This window comes from Pyxicephalus adspersus, chromosome 5, assembly GCF_032062135.1.
Source record: "Pyxicephalus adspersus chromosome 5, UCB_Pads_2.0, whole genome shotgun sequence".
NCBI lineage: Eukaryota > Metazoa > Chordata > Amphibia > Anura > Pyxicephalidae > Pyxicephalus > Pyxicephalus adspersus.
The window spans coordinates 96,605,443-96,631,467 of NC_092862.1; the positions used below are offsets into that span (position 1 = coordinate 96,605,443).

The window sequence follows — 26,025 nt, forward strand, 5'->3', positions numbered from 1 at the left end:
TTCTGAACTAAAATCAGAAAGGGAAATTTTATGCATCCTGAAGCGCTTGGTTTTTAGTCTTTATCCCTGTATATTAGATCTGTACTTTGGAGCTCTAGGGTTATCCTCAGTGTGACAGTCAATACACCTTGGATTTTTTAATTTTTAATGTAACAGTGACATTATCATGCATGTTCAAGCCTGTGAAACTAAAGTAATATTATTGTTAATAATATTTAAATATACATCACTGTGAAATATAATAAATAGTAATACCCCAGATTATACAGAAAAATGGATGCAGAGACTAATCAGCATAATAGTATGGGATACTCTAAAACATTGCACTACAACAGATCATACATGATATCTTAACCCATTGTATTATCTGGTCTAACACATGAAATTTATTATATAATTAAAGCATATCTGATACATAAATAGTATATATACTGAAATACAATCAGCCATTTAGAATTTATTTCACTTAAAAAGAATGTATATCTGTTACTTTTTTCAGTTTTGGACAGAGAAAGGAAGATTTAGAACTTTTGGTTGCTGTGTCCTTGCTAAGAAGATTCAGCTTCTCTATTTGCACTGCTGGCTGTTATCACTGAATCAGAAAAGAAAAGGAATTCCAAAACTCTTAACGGATTACAAATTTACAAGGTGAGGGGAAATCTTTATCTGTTCTTGTGACAAATTCTGTCTTCAAAGCAAGAAATGAAGACCACCATCTCATGTTGTATTTTACATAATATAAAGCTATTAACCCCCCTAGCGTTCTAATTCTGTCAGTTTTTTTTATGCAAAAAGTGATCCTATTTGTTTGCATAGAAATTTGTTTACAGTGTGGGCCTGTAATTCTTAGGATTAACTCCCGGGTATGATAATTATATTTATTTATTATATTATAATCATAAATTATAATATAATACATAATTATAAATAATTTTAAAAAATAATGAAATACTAGACAACAATGTAATCTTAAAAAAAAATATAAAATTAAAAATGTACTTTTATTTTTATTTCATGTTGTGTGGGGTTTTTGTACCGTAAAAACCATTTAAAAGCAGATTACATTACAATCTGCTTTTAAATTTCCCTCCCAGACACACCCCCAATACATCACCACTCACATCACCCGGAAGATGTCACATCCTCCCGGGTGATGTGAGTGGGGATGTCCCGCCCGCCTCACACACACGTGCTGCTGCTCTGCATCTTCAGAGAGCCACCCCCCGGAATTTGCTATTGCTGCTGGCATCTGCAGTGAGATGTGAAGTACAATGCAGAAGTCCTGCATTGTGCTTGGCATCTCACTGCTGATGCGAGCAGCGGCATGGCTGGGACCCGGGTGGTATTTAAAAGCAGATTACTCAGTAATCTGCTTTTAAATTTCCCACGCGGCCACGGCCCCCGACGGACCGGCACCCGGGCATCACAGCAGGACCATCGGATCGCCGCTGGAATGTGGGGCAAAGGTAAGGGGGGCTCTTAAAGTTACCCCGAGTGTGACTCAGGATTACCGATTTTTGCAAGTAAAAGCCACCCCGAGTCACACTTGGGATTACCGCTAGGGGGGTTAATCTATAAACAAAAGTGGAAACCCAACAAAAGTTGATATTTACACCCAAGAACTCAATGTCCCGCGACTCCGTGCTGTGCGCCATCACAGTATAAAACACTGTTTATTGTGTCCAGCAATGTCATTTGCAGCAGCCAGGAAAACCAAGATAGCAGCAGACCCTGCTTTTAGCCGTGCAGCCTGATGGATTTTATGGCATCCCCAGCATCCATTGTTAGGCTGTGCACAGCTGAAGGGGATTCTAGAGGCTGATAAGCTCCTGACTCAGTCCTACACTGCTATTGCCTCCTGAGACTTTATAGCCTCTTTGCTTCCAGTCACCAGTGCCTGTTGTAGTGTATAGCTGGGCTAATCTGTGCTCCAGTGTGTTTTCGTCTTATTTATTGTTGCTGACCCTGCCTGTTTCTGATCTTGTGGGTTTATGCTGCCTGGACCGACCTTTGGACAGATATTCTGTGTATGACCTCTGCTCTGTATTCTGGACTTGTCTCTGTTGAAATCTTGGTACTGCTATCTGTGGGCCCCCTGGCTTGCTGCCAGCCCATTCTCACACACCATCCCTTGCACAGTAAGTCCTGGGGGCAACCGAGTGCTGGGAGACGCAACCAGTCTCCGGAGGCTGAGCGGGGGCTTGCTATAGGTGAAGACTGCGGTGGTAGATTGAGGGACTGGTGTCTGGTGAGGACTTACACTTAAACACACAAATCCCCCAATTATGGGTGGGATAATTATCTATAGTATGGGTAAATAAAATACTCTTCTTAGTTTTAGATAGAGTAGGGTAGAATTAAAAACCCTTTGTCAGGAACACCATGCCCATCACTGGGTTAGTGCACATGCAAGGACATGAGTCCTTTATAAGTCTAATGCTAAATAGTTAGTCTTTTAGCTGTATTCATGTGACCACAATCTATACCTTTGAACCTTGTGTCCGATTGTTACTAACCTGGCTTCTGTCTGACCTGCCCTTTGTATTTAGCTTGACTGACAAAGGTTGCTAATCACTTCCATTACTATCTGTGTCCTGGACTTACAACCAAGATTTTCTTGACAGCTTTGTACCTCACTACCTGTGTTGTTTACCCCCAAACATGGATTCTGCTTATGGTTTGGTACTTTGTTGACTGACTTTTAATGATCATGTATCCTGCTCTGCTGATATCTGAACCTGTTGCTTTTACAGTGTATTGCCATCTGTATTCCTGCACATTTGATACCAGTTTCTGCCCCTAATTGTGTGCCCTTCCCCTTGGCCATGTCCTAACTTCCAGGGTAGGTGAGGGCTCAGATAAGCCAAAATGTTGCCCTTATTATCCTGGTCTCCTCATATGAGTATGTAAAATCCTTTCTAATTTTTAACACATTCTGAGACTCTGTTACAGAGATTTCCCTTCACTTTCTGTATTGTTAATGTTTTACTAGTAGGGTACAACAGCACATATTACACACTTTTTTTTTTAAGATTGGATTTTTTCAGTAATCAGTCTTGATACAGCAATAAAACAATTTATTTTGGTGCTTTGCATTTCTTTTTCTACTTTAATGACATCTAATAAGCAAAGTGCAATGCAAATATTTGCAGGCTTAAAAATAAAGAAGGGGGAAGAAGTGCAATAGCTCTAGCCAGCTGCGAATGGAAAATAATAAGCATTTATCCACCAAAGTATAAAACTCACCGAATCTAACTCTGATATCTTGGGTAGAGAAAAAAGGCAAAATCATTAACATCACTTAATAATCTTCAAAAACTTCTGATTTATAGCAGCTTTCAACATTAACACATTACATTTGTAGGATTATTGGGAAAGGTAATAGGGTAGATGTAAAAATACTCAAACCCAATGGAGGTCAATGTGTTGACTTATATTCACACATTGTTCAGGAGGAATCATGTATAAATAAAGATATACTACATATTCTGTTCACTTCAGCTGCATATAAAGGATGTCCTTGAATATATTTCAGTAGCAAGACTTTAAATTACACAGAAAGACCACATTTAAATAGTTAGGTATGGTTGTGATAAGGAAATGTGCAGATACAAACACGTTTATTACAATTACTATAACTTCTGGCCCTAGGGCATCCCCCACATTACCTACCTTGTAACCCTAGGACTAACCTTGCTGTAACCCTAACATTAATTCTTCCTGTAACCCTAAAGCTATCTCTCCCTTTGTAAATGTAACCTTTTAGCATACTAGCCTCTTCTGTGTCTGGATGCTCTGTGCAAAGGACCATCCCTTTCTGTACCAGCCCCAAAGTACTGGCTCCAAATTGTACTCCTTCAAAAAAATTAAACATCTCTTTTTTAAAGAGAAAAAAATGGTTTGTTTTATTGTGGAAGAAGTGGAAGATAATATTCACCTAACAAGTTTGTTTATAACAATTAGGTGTAAAATAGGTAAAAATTAAATGAAAATAGCCTATTCTTTTAGTAAATCAATTTTAAAAAGTCCTTTAAAAAAACAGCATTCTAGCTACAAGCTGATTCTTCCCAATCCTAGAACAAGGTTTGCCTTTGCAAAAGAGAGATATTTTGTTTTAACAATGAATAAAATCAGGTGTGCAAGGAATCAGACATTCAACTAGTTTACATTGTTTGCTATATAATTTAGGATCCCCTAATGAGAAAACAACAACAGTGTACATAATGGGCAGCACGGTGGCTCAGGGGTTAGCACTCCAGCCTTTGCAGCGCTAGGTCCCAGGTTCGATCCCCAGCCAGGACATTATCTGCATGGAGTTTGCAGGTTCTCCCCGTGTCTGTGTGGGTTTCCTCCGGGTACTCCGGTGATATGACTATGAGCTTTGTACAGCGCTGCGTAATATGATGGCGCTATATAAATACTGTATAATAATAATTATGGGGAGCTACTACAGCCCACATTTTAGCAACACATTTTAGTTACAAAATGTAGCTACTACATTTTGGTAAACCTAAATAATACTCACTTCTAAGTTTTCCTGAACAAATAGAACTCCAGGGAACATACCTGTGATGGAGATTTGGGTCTTGCTGGTGCCGGAGATGACACAGGAGCCAATGTATGGTTTGGACTTGCTAATGGACTGGGGATCTGTGAAACCTCTTCAGGTGGTGACGGAGTCTTTGCAATGCGCAGGGGTCCAGAATCACTAACATATAAAGAAAGGTAAAAAGTAGGATTGGTCAGAGATATATCCAATTGGTAATTGTACCATGTAGTCTCTTAATTGTTTTCAGTTTTACACACTTAGTAGAGCAGAAATTATACATTCTATTAGCGGGCATTTTGTTATTCCATAATAAAAAGGGGAGCAAATCTGGGGGGTTGTAGCAACTGTGTTTTTTTCCCAAAATAAGTAAATTCATTATTGTGGGTCCCCTGACTGTCAAAAGTATGTCATACTAGTTACTAGTTAAAATATTGACACTTTAAATCCTAGATACTACTGTGCACACACTAATCTACATGTGTTATTCTGCATGATTGAGAATTTGATGTTCAATCATACATGAAAAGCAAAGCTAAACAATGCTTTTATATTCAGGTATGGCAATCCACTCACCATCTTTTTCTGTGGCAACATTAAAGAAACAAAATTATTTTGTGTTAAACAGCAATTGCAAGCAAGAAGTGAATCCAATCAGTGAATGCTATTGCTATCCAGAAATAACTTTTTCCATGCTAAAGTCCATCAAATATACGTTACAGGGACACTATCACAAGGCTCCTTATTATATTGAATAGGGCAGTTTCCAATAAACAGCAGAAACTTTGTAGCAGCACTCTGCACCAAAATAGATACAGTGAGAACAGCAGTCTGCTTCCTTTTATTGGATACTATGGGCCTGATGTATTATATTTCTTCAAGACTGAAAAAGATACACTATATCTGGTGAACTTGGGTTCCTTATAAATCATTTGCTTTTAATTGGCAAATGTTTTTAATCCTGGATTTACCCAGATTTACTGCAGGAACTTGTAGCAGCACTCTGCACCAAAATAGATACAGTGAGAACAGCAGTCTGCTTCCTTTTATTGGATACTATGGGCCTGATGTATTATATTTCTTCAAGACTGAAAAAGATACACTATATCTGGTGAACTTGGGTTCCTTATAAATCATTTGCTTTTAATTGGCAAATGTTTTTAATCCTGGATTTACCCAGATTTACTGCAGGTATGCGGCATCACCCATGTTCTCCCATGATAATCTATCTTCTCCATTCATGGAAATTTTTCATATTTTTAAATTCCTAAACGAATATTTCCACAACAGCAGTCACCATGAATCTAACATGGGAACATGTGTTATAGTATTTTCTATTTCATTACTGCACATTGAGGTTCAGTGGTTTTCAAAAAGCCCCAAAATAGTGTCTTAAACAGTACATAAAATTCCATCTAATTACACGCCAATTTGAAGTTTCTTTGTCAAATGTTAACTTTTTGTCATTTATGTTTATCTTGTGTTTATCATATTTTTTATTATTTAAAACTCCTATAATGATTTTATAAAGGATTCCTAAACACTAAAAACAGAATGTTAACCAATATTATCACTGGGTGGATTGTGATATCCCAAATAAGATTTTGATCACAGTCAAGTTACATAAGATCAAAAGCCGAAAAGCAGTGGTATATCACTGTATATATTATTTATTTCAAATATTTAGGTCTGAAATATCTAAGTAACCGTGGTACTAATACATAACCAGACAGCCATTTGATTACCAATTTAGGACTGAAAGTGGACTGAAAATTGATATACAATATCATCTTTTTACAAAACACCATTTCTTTAATTCAATTCAATTTTTTTTGAAAATGTACCCACCTTGGTGCTCCTTGAATAGTAAACGCTTTATCAGCATGCTGCTCTCCTAATTTTGTCATAACCTCAAACAGTTTGTGACACAGCTGCCAACAAAGAGGAAAACAATGTATTAGCCTTCAAGAAACAATATACTGAGAATGAGAGCTGTCATTATGCTGAGCATATTGTAGCACCTACTTCAAGTTCTTGGAGCTTTCTCTCTCTATTCTTGTTAGGAAGGTTTCCCTCACTTCTTGCTACTTGAAATATGTGAGGAGAAAAAATATATACAACAAGGGCACAGACAGCAATAAAAACATTTATTTTAGTAGGGAAGTGTCAGAGCTGTCATGTTGTTTTGCTGACTGTGTCCTCATTGTGAAGATTTAAGGCCTATTTATTCTTTATAGTCCTGATGTGCTGCATTAATATGCATACATTTGTGTATCAATGTGCATTTTATTGGGGCAGTCTATTTAAAAGAACTGACTGACAATGCACCTTTTTGATAACACACAACAAATTTGGGTGTATTAGTGTGTGTTATTGTACAGTGCCTTCAGTACATGTGCATTGGATTCTATTTAAAATTAATTAGGGCATGTTACAGCAACACCCCTGTTGGCAAAGGAGTGATGTGCCCCTTACCCCTACTTTCTATCCAGATGGTGATTGCTTTTGGCTATACAATATATAGACAGAATAAAAAAAAATATGTCTGAAAGTTAAAACACATCTATTGGCAAAACACTTTTGGGTTTCGAATAAAATAATTTAAAACCCATAAGGTATTTTCTTTTGTATTCCATTGGGGAAAATTACCTTAATTTTCTGTCCTATAGACACAACTAGAAATAGGGGGAAGTTTTCCTAAGTAAGAAGAATTCAGTCTTAGATGGCTGCCTTAGGAACACATTTAATCATTGGACAATTTCCATATATATATATATATATATATATATATATATATATATATATATATATAAATATATATATTTATATTTATTTATTTGTACTAAAATATAGGTCCACCTGGTTAAAATCGAATATACCTTTTGAAAATGCTTTTAACTTGTTTTCCCTTCAAAATATAAATATTACTAAGGGTTTTAAAAAGCACTCTTTGTCCTGAAAAAAAACAGCTACATTTATTTGAAGAGACTAAAACAAGTGAGATATTGGATTTCAAACAAAGGTATAATAAACTGGTAAAACTGGTCTCCCTAAAAGGGGTTTTTAGCATGTTGGTATTGAAAGGTCTTTCAAATTATATTTCATGTGGCTTTAAATACACCACTACAATAAAGTGAATATTCTCATGCATTGTTTTAAACTTTACTTCCTGTGGAACCTTAGTAGATTCCACCATAATGATGGTATAGTATAGCACCCTGGTGTACATGTTGCTTTTGATTATAATGGAAAAAAAAAAAGAAGAAAATTTCGCTTTAGTATGTAGATTTATGACCGTTTCATTTTTCATTCAGTTTGTTTCCTTTAATTTTCATGTCCTAGTACCATCATAATTCACTACAAAAGAAGTGTTGCTGATTTTTTTTTCGGCAGAGGGAAGCAATAAAAAATAATGCAGCATTTATTTTTCTTATACATGCACTGTGTAAATATGGCACAGCTGGGAGAATTGAATCAAGTTAAGCGATAAATATGCAGCGTTTCTGCTCCCTATAATGTATGTGTTCAAATAACGAACAGATTTGAAAGCAATGCCAAAATGCCAGCTCCTCAAAAAATAAGCAAGTAACACAAGCAGTTATTTTAAAATCAAGCAAATCGTTCTCCAGGGAGAAATATTTTTCTCATTATTTCCATAAGACTCCAGAATGTACAGGCATAGGAGATTTTAAAAGTTGGCAGTTTACAAATAAATCCAAACAATCCTGCAATGACTTTCATGCTTGTAGACAGAGTTACAAGGCTGAAGAAATTCAATTGTTTCCAAGCTAAACACTATAAATCCAGAGGGAATGTTTGGCGATGAGGGAAAGTAAAGTCGCCAATCATTTCACAGCCTTTATGGGTATATTATACGTAACACAGCACAAATAATGTTTAGTAACACTTCTATGTGTTTATAATATTACAGTGCAGTTTGAAACTTTGTTTTATTACTTTATGGTATTACTATGTCTTACATTGTGTTTTGACACATTACAGTAGATCAAAATGTGATGCACAAAATTGAGTCAGCTCATTGATGTTACCTCACATCAATCAAAGAATATAATGAAAATGACTTTTATAGCACCTGCATTTCATCATGCTTCTGATTAAATTGAGTCTGAAAGTTTTGCAACATAAGTCTAGATCACTGACACATCAGCTGTTAATGAATGAAGACGGAGCCAAGCATTTCAAAAGCTTGGAATTATTAAACATTCTTAGCCACATGAAAAAAATATTCATTTGACTAAAGTTTATGGTTTTTGCCAGTGTTCAAAAATAATCACATAATGATAACATAATACTAATATTTAGGTTTTTTATTTGTATTAAGTTAAAAATAGAGAACACAGGGAATTAATTTTCTTTTCTTGCCTACAAATTTCCATAAACACACTCTAAATATATTATTACATTTTAGGTATATTATCTGTATTAATATCTGTATCTGTATCTCTAAAGCCATTACCATCAAATCGCAAGCTACTAAAGTGCATACAAACATTTAAATGAAAATGCTACATTTGAATATTCCAACAATATATTACTTACCCCTGTGATTTCCTTGTGAAACTTTGCCTCCAGGCCAGATATGTTTTTGAAAGTGTTGACATAGAAACCAATTCGCCTGGATAATAATTAGCATAAAAGAAAACAAATATGGTTATTGTATATTTTATGAGTATGTTATACCATTAAAAAAATATTAGAAGGAAGCTGTCAGAACTCAAGAGATAAACTCCGTCGATGCGTCAGCCGTAGTTTGCACTTATTAAGAATATTATTTTTCAGTGGTCTAACTCTGCAATGTTCTGAATACAAAAGTGTCCAGCTTTGGTTTAATACATGGTTGTCTGCTAAATTACTGATGATAAAGAGACTACAACATACCTTTATGAAATAATCTAATATATGTTTACCTATGTTATATATTGTCCCTATTGAAGGTAGGTATAGGGTAATGGAGTCTGTTCCTATTAAAACTTCAGGTCATTTCTTATGAATATTCCTTAAGAATACTTTCACTATAGGAACCCCAACCCAAAAATAAATGTACATATAGAGAACTCAATACCTTAAGGGATTTTAAGGGTACCACTACTTGCATGACACTTGAATAACACAAATTTAAAAACACCCAACTGAATGCATTAAACCCTTCATTTATTCAAATACACATAAAATAAATCTTTAAAAAATGGTATACAATAAACATGAGACAAAGATATAGTTGATTTTTTTTATCATGTCTCCCATCTTAAAACCTCCTAATGCTGTGTATGCACATAATTTGAGATGCACATTTACAATGTCCCTCCAGTGTGGGAAGCAACCACTCTATTAGGTTGAATTAGAGAGATAGAGAGCATGGTTGAGTTTTTTGTAGAATGCTGCAGTAAACCACAAGTCTGAAATGGCCTTTATAAATAATATTCTATTTTTTTCTGTAAAATTAATTCCTCGTTTTAAGTTATCTACAAAAGCATTAAATAATGATATTTCATGTTAAATTGCATTATTCAAATACGTTTATTCTAGTATTGTAGCCCAGTACCTGGACCATAGTGAAGGCAACTCCTCTTGTAAGTCTGTATTAAAATCTTCAAAAACTTTTTGTGCCTTTTGAAACTCCTCTTCTGCCTAAAATAAGCATGAAAATGCACTTATACACAAAACAGCCACGTTAACTTTTAAATTACACATGTTAAATAATTCAAAGATCATTCCGATAGCCAGAGAATAACTGTGAACACTAATACTCCATTCCGCAATTTAAAACTAAACTCAGGGATAAGACAATGTTTACCAACATAGAAAAGGTGTGTGTAAACTTACTTGTATTTTGGTGTTTATTTCTTTAAGATCTATGCAGTAATCGAGTGTGAAAGCTTGATTCTGTGCACAAGTTTCCTGTTATAAAGAACAACCCACTGCTTCTCTCCCTCCTTAAGCTGAGTGACTGGCCTTGGATAATTATTATTACACAGTATTTTTATAGCACTAACATATAATGCAGCCCCCAAAGGGGCCCACAATCTAATGTCCCTACCTTAGTCATATGACTTTAATACAGTCTAAGGTCAATTTTGGGGGAAGCGAAATAACCTAACTGCATGTGGGAGGGAACTGAAGTACTTAGAGGAAATCTGTGCAAAAATGGGGAGAACCTTCAAACTTCACACAGATGGTGTCCGGGCTGATATTCAAACCTAGGGGGACCTAGTGCAGCAAAGGCCAAAGTGCTAACCTCTGAGCCAACGTGCCGCCCATCCTGCTGTAGTGGTGGAACCTGCTGGCTACCCCCACAGATCTGATTTCAGCACATCTTGGCTATGCCTCGGGCCAGTCGCTTTCTTTTATAATTTGTGTCATAAATCATCATGTGCCAAAACAAAACAGTCATACTCCACTATCAATCTATATATTTCAATGCAGTTTATTCAAAAATTATATTGATTGTATAGAAAAAATATTATTTTATAAAATGAATGCCTATATTGAATGAATTACCAATAAATGAATAATGGACTATCATTGATGACATCAATAGATTTGTATGCACATTTCGATAACTAAATTTATTGTAAAGGATATACAATAGCAGACCATGCAATGGCAATGTAACTTTGAAACAGTGACTTTCTGACTATATTGATATTTATGCAGCTAGAAAAAGTTTTTACATACAATACTTATAAATAAGGTGAAGGAACCTCTAAAGAAGGGGACGAGTATGCATTTAGCATTCGTTATCACTAGGGGAATTAGTTTTACCAAGAATGTTATAGAGGCACAGCAATAATGCATTGACTCCATTGTACAATATTTATTGGCAGTTTAATGAAAAAAACTACCATTTTTTGCTTTTCAGTACTAGGCTCTCATAATACCATACAGATTGACCTAACTTACTGTCTATACTCATGCTGTCACATGGCTTGGCTATGCCGCAGGTCATTAATTTTCCTGTAAATTGTAATTTTGGGTCATTAATCATCATCTTCCAAATATGGAAGCTCATTACAGACTCCACTGTTAAATGTAGTTTCTAAAAAAAATAAGCCAGTAGCAGCTTTATACTCTAAAGCTCTAAACCATCATTATATAAAATGAATAATTCATTTGAAATAATAACTAATACAATGAAAATAGAATATTATTAATGACATGAAAAGGTTACACTTTTCCAAAAATGACTCTGATGTCAAGGGTATACCTACACCCATAATGGACCATACAGGTGCTATGTGACACTTTACAGCTATATTGTTATTTATGCAAGTAGAAATAACATTTATAAACTACATTTGGATAAATGTACATATGGTTCAAGAACCTCTAAAGCAGGGGTCCTCAAACTTTTTAAACAGGGGGCCGGTTCACGGTCCCTCAGACTGTCGGGGGGCCGTACTATAGTTTGAAAAAAAACAGGAGAAGATTCTTATGCACACTGCACAAAACGTATTTATTGTATAAAAAACACGAAAGAACAATACTATATGCACAGCACACTTGCCGATCATTAAAAAAAAAGTGGTGTTTACTTTGGCGTTAAAATTGCTTGAGATTATTCCTTTGCATGGAAAATGCACAGATAAATTTGAATTTTCACTGTGTATATTGAAAATGCAAATTTATCTTGCATTTTCCATGCAAATGAATAATCTCAAGCAATTCATTAATTTGCTTCTTTTTATACACCCTACCCTACACCCAACACTACCCCACACTTTTTATTAATTAAAAAAGGGCTGCTAAAAAAACTTTGTCAGTGTCTGCTACCTGTCACTCACTGCTGCCTTCATACATGGATCACACTGCAGCACATGTGTACATGATCAATGTGCATAATATGTTCATACTATTTACAAATGTACATTGATCATGTACATTTGTCCTGCAGTGAGCAGGGAATGAGTCTCTGCTCTGCTCAGTCTCTTCTCTGCCTGATGGCTTCAGCCCGACAGCTCCAGCGTTACCCCGGCAACAGTGGTGTCACGTGACCGGGTTCCCTGGAGTGCAGATGGCAGGCAGCCAGAACTCAAGCAGGAGAAGCAGCCTCAGCAGCCGGGGGGGCCGGATGGAGAACCTCAGCGGGCCGTATTCGTCCCGCGGGCCATAGTTTGAGGACCCCTGCTCTAAAGAAATGCAGGAAATGCAATAAATATCCCTTACCACTGAGGTAATTGGTTTTGATATAGAGGTTAGACAGTTAGGTGGATAGTATTGCCCCATAACATATGGTTTTTGCACTGATGTAGCAAATTACCATTTTTTGTTTTAGTGCTATGTTCTGTTATTTTGATACACATGTCTTGTCTAGTTCACAGCAAATCACCATTGTGAACATTTTTCTGTATTTCCCGCTGTTGCTGTTTGTGTAGCCTTCATGAAAATTGTCATCAGGTGAAAGAAGGTGATCTCAATATATTAATGGCACAGTCTGTGATGCAATGGCCAGAGATGCTTTCTCATCCAGCAATTTGTGTTAATGCATCTGTTTTTTAATATTATTATTATGTCCATTTTTTTTATTATGTGTAATATACTTTTTTTTTAAGTTTTTTTTCGAAGTTTAACTTTTGTATATTGGATTTGTCTTACTATATTTTTGTCTTACTATTTTTACTTGAAACAGTAAATGTAAAGTAATATAGAATAATAATAATGAAGTATAATGTAGATTAAAAAAATAGGTGCGTGGCAGCCAAGAAGTGTGGAATCCTTTCAGTTTGACCCTACAAGTAGCATGGTTCTAGTGACATCTTTAGGAGAAAAAGAGCTGTATTATTTGTCCCACCCCCAAGAGAAAAAATATATACATCTTAAAAATGCCATTTTGCTGATTAAATTGTAATATATTTTGTTCCTTACCTTTGTAATTCTGCCATCATCTCTTTTCTTAGCATTTTGTAATGCTTCCAAGTGATGTCTTGCACTGTCATAATCAACCAACTTTCGGCTTCTTTTGGCTATTCGATTCTATAAATGAGAATAATATTTCAATTTATTTTCCAAAATATTAACAAAATCTATTATTTATAGAGTAGGAGTAGGAATCAAGACCTTACATCTAATGGAAACCAAGAGCTTGTTGTCCCTTTTGTACTTGTTTTACTCAAGGCTTGGAATGAACAGCCATAAAAATGAGTATCATTTCGAAGCATGCAATAATTAATTTCAAATAACCAACTTCCAGTTTATTGATATTAGAAAAAGTAGAATATTTGACTGCTATTGTTAACATTATATTACACTTTGCTCTTTATCCTAATACATCCTGATTATTATTGAAACTGTGCTATATTTAATCTATAATTTAAAGTCACATTTACATTTTTTCCATTCTTCAGCACAAGTAGAGGAGGGGGACTGGTTAGTTGAGAAACAAACATTTGTCCTGCATGGAAATGTGCTGACAAGGAATATGCTGAAAGGAGGAGATATATGACCTAATTAGTATTCTGCTGCTTCTTGACTATCTAATTGACAAGATGGGGCAAGGTGATGACACCAGCATATTTCTTTAGTTGTAACAGAAAAAGTATTCTTATAAACAATATACAAGACCAATCAAATGTTGTGACCTTTGGGTTACATTGGCAAAGGACTAGTCATTAGTCTTTTGGCGAGGTTGGTTTGCTTTTTAGGGGGAACTTTTGTCTTTTACAAACTTGAGTTAAAGGTACATTTGCTATTTGCTAACTAAAGAAATTGATCTAGATAAAAAATAGTTTTCCATTTTAATCTTTTAAATATGAGAACAATTAAAAAAACAATAGTATCAAAGTTCAGAAATGTTTCGATTGCTCAGTAACCAAAAGTAGAAAATTCAGCAACTTTGGTGGCTTCTTTTAAAGTCATTCACATTTATAGGTTGCAATTAGGTCAAAATGTAATAGGAGATTCAAAATCGCACGGCAATGTAAAAATAAATCCTTGGTAAATGTTTCAGTAGCACACTGAAATAATCTATAGCACATAAGGTGAATGCCAAGGTTATCCTCAAGTAATTATGAATGTCCAGTCTAGTCTGGGATTTATTCAACATCGCAAGTGTATATGTAGTGACTGTAAGGAACTTACCCGCCCTGCGAGCCCGCGGTGTCCCTGGGGTTCCCAGCCACAGTAGCAGGCAACATGGCCGAGGCTGCTGTCCTGCTCGCAGCTTGTCTGTCTCTACAGGCGGAGGGATCCGCCCTGGCCAAAGTACTGTTCAGTCGGATTGTTACTGACCTGCATTTGCCTTATCCTTCTGTACCTTGCTTGATTGAAATTAACCCTTGCTGTGCTGTGCCGCTTTGAATAAACCTGATTCAAGGATATCTGGAGTTGGTTGTGGTTTGTGTGCCCAGGCGCATTACAGTGACAGTGCAGAATTATAAAAGATGGTTATAGAGATAAATATTTATTTAACATAGCAGTATACAGAAACTTGATTGTATTACTAGAATAAATACTAAGACACTTTACACTTTAAATTAAAAATCTGCTATTGAGACCTGGTCTTCCTGGATGTTCTCTACTGTACAGCTACTAACCTAGTATGACTAATAGACTGGTGTCAATATTAATTATATAAGCAATGGGTGGCTATGGAAAACTCCCATTACTCTAATGGCTATTTTTTTAGGTTACGGGCAACTTGCCCGCAATTCTCTTCTGGCCATAAGCCTTACATGGCATGTATGTCAAAAGACTTTTTCTACTTCAAAAATATCGCTGTCTCTAATATTACTGTTTCCTGTTCGAAGTAATCCTAGCTTTGCCCCTGCTCTGGAGGATCCAGGGCTCATATGTCTCCACTTTGTGATAATACATAGCTGGGTGGCTCCTTTTGAGTAGACATCTGGAGAACCTTTTAGGATTTCCTATCCTATTAGGTCTACAGTCTCTTTCCTCTTCCTTTTGCTCCATTTAAATTCCTAATGTTAAATTCTTTGTCAGGGTGCGGGGGTACAATATATGATTCAAGTAGATTGTTCAATATTTAGGATTTCATTCTTGATCAAGGTGAGAGGATAAAATACCTTATTAAGTAGGACCTGTTTTTTCAATTAAGTTATGGAAATTTACCATAGATGTTTTATTTGTTGTCAATTTTTTAGGGCAAACACAATGGCCCTAATTCATCAAGCAGAATCGGACGCTCGCTCGCGCATTCGTATTCGCGATCCGAAATCGTACGCCGTCGCGCAATTCAGCAACTGAAAAAGCTCACGGCCGGAGCCGCGCATCTCCGGCAGCTTTACACTGGCGAGCTTGCATTAAAAGTCACTGTTCCCCTAAAAAATCGTTCTTTCTAATGGCACACACATTACCCATAGCCCTAAAAAAAAATGTTTGCGCTGTTTAAATGTTTTAAACACTTATGTGCGCTAAGAAAACAGCATTTTTTTAAATCACTTATTTTTTTCCTGTTAGGCAAGAGTTAACCGAGTTCAACTCCTCTACATAGGCGCCTATATAAAAGCTTCCCTGAAATCTAATCGCCTTAATTGGCAGATTCGCGACCCCTATTGCTCATTATTATCAAGGCAGGAATCCGGCTGGCAGTGAGGAGGCGAGTGTACAAGCGCACTCGACTCCGGACCGCGGGAAACCGCGCTCGCTGGTCGCGCGTACGTTCGCGCTTCCAGCAAGCGCGGATTTCATTGATGAATCAGGGCCAATGCATCAAGACAATCTGCATTGAAGAATAAAAGCTTGTGATATCATTCCCACAGTTAGTCCTTAAATTGTATACTAGGCAAACAACTAAATATGGAGATACAATGCATATATAAAAAAATGTTTACCTGTTAAAGGATTTCATTCACAAACTTTTAAATCCTGAGATTTACACAGCCCTGCCAAACGGTACAATCCGTTCTAGTAGGACAGCAGACAGGAGCTTTCTTTACAGCATCTATGTATTGGAACAAGGTCTTGTACCTCCCTTGGCATCTCCCCATTAATTTCCCTTCTAATTTATCCTACTGTTGACATACTCCTTGTTAGTACATGAGTGCTACAGCACAAAAGATTGGCTCCCATACATCGTTTCTTTCTTCTTGTCTGATATGTGCCATAGTGGGATCTTTTGTCTCTTCATGTGCTATACATGGTGCTCATATCAATTACTTAAACTGCAATTAATAATGAATATAAAGCTGAATTTATTTGTGTTCTTTATATCTTCCTAGATTTGAGCATTAACACCAATAAATGTGAGGGTATCTCTTTATCATAAACACCACTGCAGATATCTACTCAGGCTGCGCACTAAAATAGTGGACTTCACAATTCAGCATTTTCTCAAGCACCACATGTATGTAACTACCAGACAGTTCAACTATATTTAGAGCCATATCCTAAAACAGACAGCCTTACAAACTGTAAGTAAAAGGAAACCAATCTTCCTATGTGTAGCTCATAACTGCTGAGATGCCATCCAGTACTTAGGGGTTGACTAACCAGAGCCATACCAGGCACTGCTCACTCTGTACCCTTCTCCTCCCTTACCCCTTTCTAAATACCTTTATTAGTAAACTCGTTCTTTTAACTCTGACTTCTTTCCACTTTTTTCCATGATTTTGTACTACCTCCTACCTGGTTTTTGCTTTTGGGGAAAAAACCCATGAAACACGAAACCACTATAGTGTTGCCCTCATTGCCCTTTGACTCTGGATGGTCATGTTATAAACCTTTTTAATCTAATTTTTATTGCTGGCTAACCATTTTATGATGAATTTCCTTAGTTTTGCAAAAAATACAGAATTTATTAAAAATATATATATAAATATATAAAAAAAATTACAATGCTCCTTTTGTTTGTCAACCTTTGCAGATACACAGAAGCAGAAATTGTCTAATTTCACAATTCTACATTTGCAGTCATAGGCAGGTATGTCATTCTGCATAAAAGGCTTCATTTTTAGTTTTGTTTGTGTTTAAGGCTTTGAATTTAGAAATACTTTAGGTAGTTTTCTCTAAAAATACATGGAATACATTGAAATATAACTACCTGCTACAATTCAAAGACATGAATCCCCTGGCCACAGCAGCACAGCATTTTGTGAGTAGTATACACAGGAAGATATTTTTGCATCAATTTAGGAATAATGACCTTTACGGGAAATATGGAAAACTTGGGAAGTAGGAATGTATTTTTGCATCTTGTTAATAATGAAACCAAAATGAAAGGATGACCTGACCTTTATTAAAGTTGTAATTAAATATACTCCCAACCCCTCTAAATGCAGCTCATTTATTAAGGTAAGAATAAGGTAAGCACAAGTAAAAATCAAGAACTGGAGAGGATTTTACGCTTTTATCAGTGAACCTGGGCAATCAAAAAATCCTGGAATGGATGTGGTCCAGGATTGAAAATAGTTGCTAACAAATAGAAAACAACTTTAAGAAATCCATTACATGTTTGCTGGATCGCCCAGGTTCACTGATGAAAGTGTATCCTCTCCAGCCTTGATGCTTTAATAAATCAGGTCCAAAAACGGGCTGCACCCAGGGAAGGGACCACTAAAATAAAAGTGTCATTTAACGTTTAGCAGCAAGCTGGGAGTGCTGATTTAGGAGTTGGGAATTGGATTGTATAAACACTAAACTAATAACAATGGGCAAACAAGGTGGGAGAATGTTATAATGCCTTGGGAAGCCAGGCACCTGTGCGGCCTAGTGATAAATCTGGCCCAGATATGCACAAGCATGTAGCAAGTTTTAGCTAGAAAGTCACCAAATTTGCAATGTTCATGCACTAATCTGCACAAATAAGTAAGTAGGTAAATGTCAGAATGGAGGAATCCTATTTAGAAAATGAATACTACAGCAGTGAGTTAAAACATGGGAAATGTACAAAAGGTTACATTTACAGCTCCAAATTTTACTGACACAAATTTTCTTTTAAACTGTCTACCAATAAACCATGTAACACTTCAGTAATCACATAAAATGACACGCCACCACCAAACCTGTCAATGTAGAGATGTTATTGCCTTAATGTATTTTTAAATTTAGTATGTCACCATTAGAAATAATTATCTCCAATGCCCAGACATGCAGCAGGTTTCAATGCTCCTGACTCAGTACATATTTCTGCTATGGAAGCTTTATATGTAACAGAATCCATTTAAGCAGCACACAGAGATTAGATTATCACTGACTCAGCTGTCAACAGAAACTGGAGGTATACCCAAGGGCCTACTTTTGATGGACTCTGAATGTACCTAATGAATTAATAAAAAAAGTTTATCATTTAACAAGCTAAAACTCAAATATTAAACAGGCATTGGTAAGTAGGTTTGTAGCCTAAAAACATAATGGATTATTTGGAAAATATTTGCCATATATAAATATAGAAGTTACTTATAAATTGTAAAAAATGTCATTATTTCAAGGGGTATTCAAGAGTTAGAGACCCGTACAAAGTGGAAACATTCAGATTTTTAAAAAGAAAAACATACCTTTATGTCAGGAAACTGTCCTAGATATGTATCAAGGGTTAACAAGGCTCCATCCACTAATTTTTGATGAAAATCTTCCCAGAGTTCATCACATTTCTGCAGAAATAAAATACTTTAAATCACCAAGTAGAATATAAAATTCCAACTGAACAAATACATAAACACATTTTTTAAATAAGGTTTAAATTATTATGTGTGGTGAAAACCAGTTACCAGTAATTGCTTCCTTAGCCAGTTTCAGGTACCTTGGACATCATGGGGCCTGTCTAAATCCTATTTATTCCAAGAAAACAGGCACGTTTTATGCCACAATGAGAAAAAAATGCCTGTGTATAACAAAAAATCCGCTGTGATTTGTTGGCAAGCATTTTCCCCACAAATACTTTCTCTCAAGCAGTTTCCTAGAAGTATGTTTCACCTAGGTATTTAGGTGGCATCTTCCACACCATTTTTTAAAAATCCCTATTCCAACAGAATTGTCCACATTTTAACTGCCTTACCTATCTGTGTTTTTTATAGAGGGCTGCATTGATGTCATTCTTGACCTTGGCCACAGCCCCCTATAGGAGATAGAGACAGGAGTACAAATGTGGCAACCTTTCAATTACGTTATATCATCCTGAGCATGGGAGAAATCTAATGTCAGAATAGATCAGAACTATCTGACCACCACTAGTTATCAGCCATTCCATGGAGTACAATTTTTTGGCTAGGAAACATAGAAGTATAGTAAATATATAGGAAAATGATAAAGTAAAATACTTTTGCATTTCCAAACAGAAAAAACAGCTTTGAAAAAAAATTATAGGTTTGATTGGGTAAGCATAAATGCCTAAAAAGCTTTACCCCGTGACCTATTTTGTAAAAGATGCAACTTTTACATGCATATAGGTTTTCTTGATATCTAATTTTGTAATGCAATTTCAACAGTTAACTTCAATAAAAAAAATTGCACTTATGTGCCAGTGCTTATCAGGTAAAAAAATGAAAAATAATTGCCACTATAAACAGTTATGATAAACACTTTCTAACAAGTGATAGGATCTTCCAAGTACCAGAAATTAAAAAAAAGAGAATGTTCTAACTCTTCTCCACTCTGTGTGAACAAATAGGTTTGGCTTGGAGTTAAGCTTGCAGGTTTTTTAGCTGGATTAACTTTGATATGTTATTGAATATGAAAAATCTAACAAATGAAATCCTTGCCATTTAATTCCTTTTTCAAAAATGAGTATATTGCCAAAACAAAAATACAGACTTTAATGTGAACATGTGCTTTGCTCGTGCATTTTAATTATTCCCTTCTCAGTAGAACCTACTCACATTTCATTTTATCCCCCATTGCTCCATTCAGTTTCTAGTAGGGGCTGCTCTGTGTAAGCTTTGAAAAGCTTCATTTGCAGCTTACACACAGCAATGGACTCTCCCCAAACTAAGCTCCATAAAGGAACAGGAAGAAATGAAGACAGAATGGAGAAGGAAGGAGAAGGAATGGAAAGAGACAGAGGGGAACATTTGAGAAAAAGGAAGGATAAAACGGAGTTTGTTTACTTTTGAGAAAGCACTTACCTCCCCCACCATTTTTACATCTTCTCTTCCATACCAGTCAGGCTCATAAACTTCATGAAGTGATTCTGTGAGCTTAAGAGATGCCTCTTGCATTCCTAAAAAAATAAATTGATACATGTATAGAAATTGTTATCAAATAGATACACATAGATTCACATAAACACAAAACTGTGTGTTATTTGAGGATACAGCAGATTCAGGATCTGGTTTAATTGTGGCACCATTAAAGGGCAAATATTTCACTGATCAATGATACCTGCAAATGGTACCTTGTCAATGATATTGGTTCAACTTTATTGACTGGAACAGGCCTGAATAAGCTCAAAAATTGTTTGCAAAATCAGGACAAACCAAACCCAGGCAGATTCACTCATCTCTATTTTTATCCAGTCTTTTATAACTGTAATGGTCAAAGATGTGCTAGTTCTGCTTTGAGTGAGCATTGAGTGAATCAGTACTGTTCAGGTTTTTGTAGATCGATACATAGATACATATCAGTGGCTAGGTAACAAAAGAGAAACAAACAGGAGGCAGCACTTATAGCAGTAGTGTCAGTTCACAGATTATGCATTCTTTATCTTTTATGTTTTATATTTAATGGTAAGATGTTAGAACCACAAGCAGGTTTTTATTGCTGTGTTCCTGATTTACTAATTGTTCCATGTCATGATCTATGTCACTGACGATACCAATGTGGGTAAATCCAAAATTTTTGAGTAGCCACCAGAACAGCAGCAGAAATTTTCAATGGGGACACTTGTTCACATGTTAATTGTCCAAGTGGGGATTCCCCTTACATTGGAAATCTAACCTCTCATTTCATGTTTATAAAAGAAAAAAAATGGAATGCAGATGCCAAAAAAAAAACTGATAGAATTTGTCACTCCCCTGCAAATAAAAAAAAGGTTTTGGCTTTAGATAATAACGTCCTCTGTGATTTCAGAACAAACTTTAGTTAATTCAGAGATAGTACAGCAAGTCAAGGCTCTCTGACACAGAGAAAAGAAATTACAAAATTGGCCGTACCAAGATAAAGAAAAAGTCAAAAAGTAAAGTCTACTTTTTACTGCTTAGTTACTGTCCTTGACACTATCAGATGCCAAATGAGACTCACCGAGAATTAGTAAAGTAATAAGTAAATATAAGCAGGACTGAGACAAAATGAAATAATCATACGTATATATATATATATATATATATATATATATATATATATATAGTTTCAATAATTTTCAACCACACAATAAAATTTAAATAGATATAGATACATGTCTTTTTAAGAGGAGGAGAGTAAAACCATTTTATATAAATATCGCACTATCGCAGTATTTATTTTATGCGTACAATGATCCTCAGTTACTCTACTAGTAGTAGGACCTTCTACTATGGATTTAGAACTTTTTTTTTATTAAAGTACTCTGATAAAATGCTAGATTATCTTTACATTCATAAACACCCAATTTCAGGTCAGGAATTAAAAACAGAATCACTTTGTTTAGTGAACATTAGGTTAATTAGAAAACTTGTAAACTATATATAATTCTTGAGAATATTAGGTATATATATATTAGTGTTAGGTTGTTGTTAACCACACATGTGATTTAGCACCATATCTTTTATTTATTTAACTCAATCTTCATCCTTGATAGTTTTCAAAATTACTAAAGCACAAAAATGCACGCAAGCCTGTAGGGCCGTCTCCAGTGCCTTGGGGGCCCCAAATATCTGAAAGCTTTTCCTGGAAGCATTTTGTAGGTTTTGAGGACTGGCCTGCCATCACCATGCTATAAAACTGTCACTATGATGGTAAACTTACTAGTCAACAATGGCCTGTGTGTGGTCGGAGTGTGTGGATCAGGATTTAGCACCACAGGTAAGTCTTGCATAAGAATGCATCACAGAATTCTGGGGTTTGAGTGATTGTAAAAGGCTTCAGTAAATGTGCTGCTGCATGGGGTCACACATTCTGAAATGATTCTTTGAATATTTATAACCAGGCTAAAATCAAAAGGTGTATGCCAACCGTACAGTAACCACTCCAGCCAATTCAGATTCGACCACAATGCTTCCAACATCAGTGAGAGGGATGTACTGACATGAATTTCTGAATTTTTGCTGATACATTTTAGCATGAGGATGCAGTACAGTAGAGAATCTCTTCAGGATAAATCATCTGCTGTCCTTACAAAAACTTTCAACCACTTTGGAACTACTTGCAAATGATTGTTCAAATTGTAAAACTTTTCTTTCCAAGGTAATGATAGTGGTTCAGCAGCAGATCATGGAAACCTCTATGGAGCATTTGAAAAACCACACCATAAATGCACCCCCTTCACATTTCTGCAAAAAAAGGCTTTTCAGCTGCTCCCCAATTCGTTTCCAGGATATGTACGTCTTTTGGGTGATGCAGCATTACCATCTGCAGAGGTACTGCTTGAAACTTGTTTGACCACAGTCTAAGTTGTGGCACTTGTACATTGGTGATCCTAAAGACTACTCTGAAGTTAAAGTGAAGTTTCACACCTTCTCTGTATGCAAGAAAGCAACTGGAGACTATCTGAAAGAAAAAACTACTGATGTGCTCCTGCTTTAGAAAACTCTTAATGTTCTGAGAAGCTAGTGTCATGGGTGCACTATGCATTAATCATTTTTTTATAATAAAGAGACAAAATCTAATAAAAAAATAAAGTAAAATAAAGCTTATATAGTCTAGTCTTTTCAACTGCAGTGGTAAAGAGCTAATAAAGTAAAATAAGCTTGATTTGGTGGTTCTTTAGGACATAAGGGAACAATAGAACAACGAAAACAACAGCAACATTACATGAAGGCATTATCCTTGCTACCTCTAAGACAATGAAAAGTACATGAGTAGCAGAGGATAATGAAGCAGTTATTCTGTTGTATACCCATCTGTATAGCAGAAGCTGTAATGTAATTTATGATTATAATAAGTTTGGACAAAATGAAGCCATAAGTCAGCCTTGCCAAGCAGAAGCCTAATAATTGTTGTATGAATTTATTTTAGACAGATGGTTATATATAGTAAATGATTACTGGTAATAAAGCAGCATTGCTTGGGAGATAGATACTTCTTAGATAAAGCTTCATAACACAGTGTTTCATGCATAGCACAACACATACACTACAGTAATGTATACACAAATGTTAGGCCTAGGACACATAGGACAATTTATATTTCTGATTAAGATCATTAAATTCCAGACTGATCATAAGCATACAATTTCTGTCCTAATCAAACATGTTAATAAAAATTGATTCAAAACACACAAGTCATGTCTATGAACAACTGTAGAAAACTCAGTTGGGAACTCAGATCACTCATCCCTAGATCCCATGGGAAGAATATCATACATGTATGTTGAGCATTTTGGGAATTCTGACTAAATGATTGCTATTCAGTTGCAAAATTGGCAGTGTATCTCCTTGTGTGTACTCAGCAAAGGACAAGGGATGCCTTAGCAATAAATGCTAAAATATGGAGGTTGATTTACCAGAGAACTTAAGTTTATTTTCTTGCTAAAAACTAAATTATCATCTTGCAAAGAAAATATTCTTGATTTCGCTGAATATGGTAAAAAAGTATGTAATTATGTGCAAGGAAATGTGAAAAAATACATGATTTATATGTGTAGATGATTGCATGGTTGATATCAGCAAAGCTTCACGTAATTGACTAAGTTAAGTGAAAACTTCCCTTGCTAAATGTACAGCATATTTTCCCATTATGCATGTAACCCTATTATGTAATGTTGTGCAAGCTTAAAGACGTCAAATGTTTCAAAGGGATTAGGTTTATCATAAGCTTATTTTATTGAGGTAGGTATAGGGTACTTCGGTGGTTGCTGTGAGTTCCCTGAGCAATAAGCAACTTGTGCCTCTAAGACACCACTGACCACCACTAATGTACTGTGAACTGTGGATATAGCAATTATAGAAGGGGTTCCCTGAGGGCCCAAAAGGTATATCGAGGGTATAAAGATAAAGAAAAACACTGGTCTATGGGGATACCCAACCCAGTACAGAAAATGGGAGAGGCGAGAGAAAGGCAAACACTTGAATGCCAAAATAAAATAAAGTTATGTGCAAACTGATTTTAATTAATTATGATAAAAAGCACAAAATAACCGATTGCATAAGCATACAGCCTAAATATAACACACCTAAATATTCACTTGTGCAGCCAAAGCACTTCCAAGGTCACATTAATAGTTAAATTTAATTAATAGTTAAATCAAGGGTTTGCAATATGATACAGAATAAAAAAAAACGTAGATATAACTTATAATAAGTCAGTAACAATGCAAAACCTACACTCTGAAGACTCTCAAAGAAAGTTTTTGAAAGGGTGATTGAAAATCGCAAGTCAGGTGATGGATACCATTTAGGTATTAAAGATGTGGTGCCTGGGATAAAGACAACCCTTCTATTTAACATACTGTGGTATACACCCCTACAAACATAAATACATTACATTGGCACCAGGACTGAATGAAGCTTTTCATGACATATACATAAATACCTCAATTATATGAAGTTAAATATAGTATGTATAGTCATATATAGTTGCAATATGCAACAATTATTAAAATTATGAATTTTAACTATGTATATTTGTGGTATTTATGTATATGTCATAGAAAGCCCCATTCAGTCCTGGTGCCATGTAATGTATGGATGGATACCATTTAGGCAGTTTGGCGAGAAATAAGGACAGGTTGCAGATGTCAGATGTATAAAGCTTTTATAGACTATCCACACAGATTGTCTTGAAGGGGGTGCATGTGTACATAATCAGTTATTTTGTGCTTCATAATTTAAATAAACTTGAATCAAGTATACATTTCTATGGCATTGTCCTTTTTCCTCCTGTTATGTACCTTTTGTCCACCTACAAGACCCCAATCTGCTTCTCTATTCACCTCCATTGTGTCTCATCTATTTACTGCTTCTGTCCTCAGCCTCCAGCTCTTTTCTTCTACTGCTCATCTTCCCCAACTACACCTTTGTAATGCAGTATGTAATTTGGCATGCACACAATTCCTGTCTATCTTGCTAATGGAGAAGGGTGCACATTTCAGGTCATACTAGGGCAGCCTAATAACAAATGCTATTCATTTTTTGTTTGCTTGTTTTAATATGTTCTATAAAAATATTAGTTTTGTTGTTTTATTTTTTTAATTTTTATCTCAAAGGCTGCCCCAATTTGTTTTAACCATAGCTAAGGCCAAAACCTTTTTTATATATTAGAATAGGGCAGGGAATGTTTAGAACCACTGTCACTTGTTATTGCTCTTTGTTTCTGCTAGAGATATGCATGTCACCAATATATATATATATATATATATATATATATATTTCATAGTTCTCCCCAGCCCGTTTTTGGGGGGCGGGCCGCTCACCTGCTGTGCTTATTCTGCCCTGCAC

The 26,025-nt window shown here is 35.6% G+C and overlaps 1 protein-coding gene across 8 annotated transcripts in view; it reads right to left on the reverse strand.

Annotated features, from left to right (window-relative positions):
• Positions 1–26,025, reverse strand: part of AMPH (amphiphysin) — a 99,274-nt gene that overhangs the window by 23,249 nt on the left and 50,000 nt on the right. For 6 of the 8 annotated variants that reach the window (XM_072412212.1, XM_072412215.1, XM_072412214.1 and 3 more), the window contains exons 4-11: positions 20,581–20,675; positions 19,015–19,110; positions 13,430–13,537; positions 10,110–10,195; positions 9,107–9,182; positions 6,395–6,477; positions 4,567–4,708; positions 3,247–3,264 (exon numbers count right to left, since the gene is read on the reverse strand). In XM_072412212.1, the coding sequence (XP_072268313.1) occupies positions 3,247–3,264; positions 4,567–4,708; positions 6,395–6,477; positions 9,107–9,182; positions 10,110–10,195; positions 13,430–13,537; positions 19,015–19,110; positions 20,581–20,675 (704 nt within the window). The remainder of the gene's footprint in view (positions 1–3,246; positions 3,265–4,566; positions 4,709–6,394; positions 6,478–9,106; positions 9,183–10,109; positions 10,196–13,429; positions 13,538–19,014; positions 19,111–20,580; positions 20,676–26,025) is intronic. The other 2 variants (XM_072412213.1, XM_072412218.1) reach the window with 1 other exon arrangement.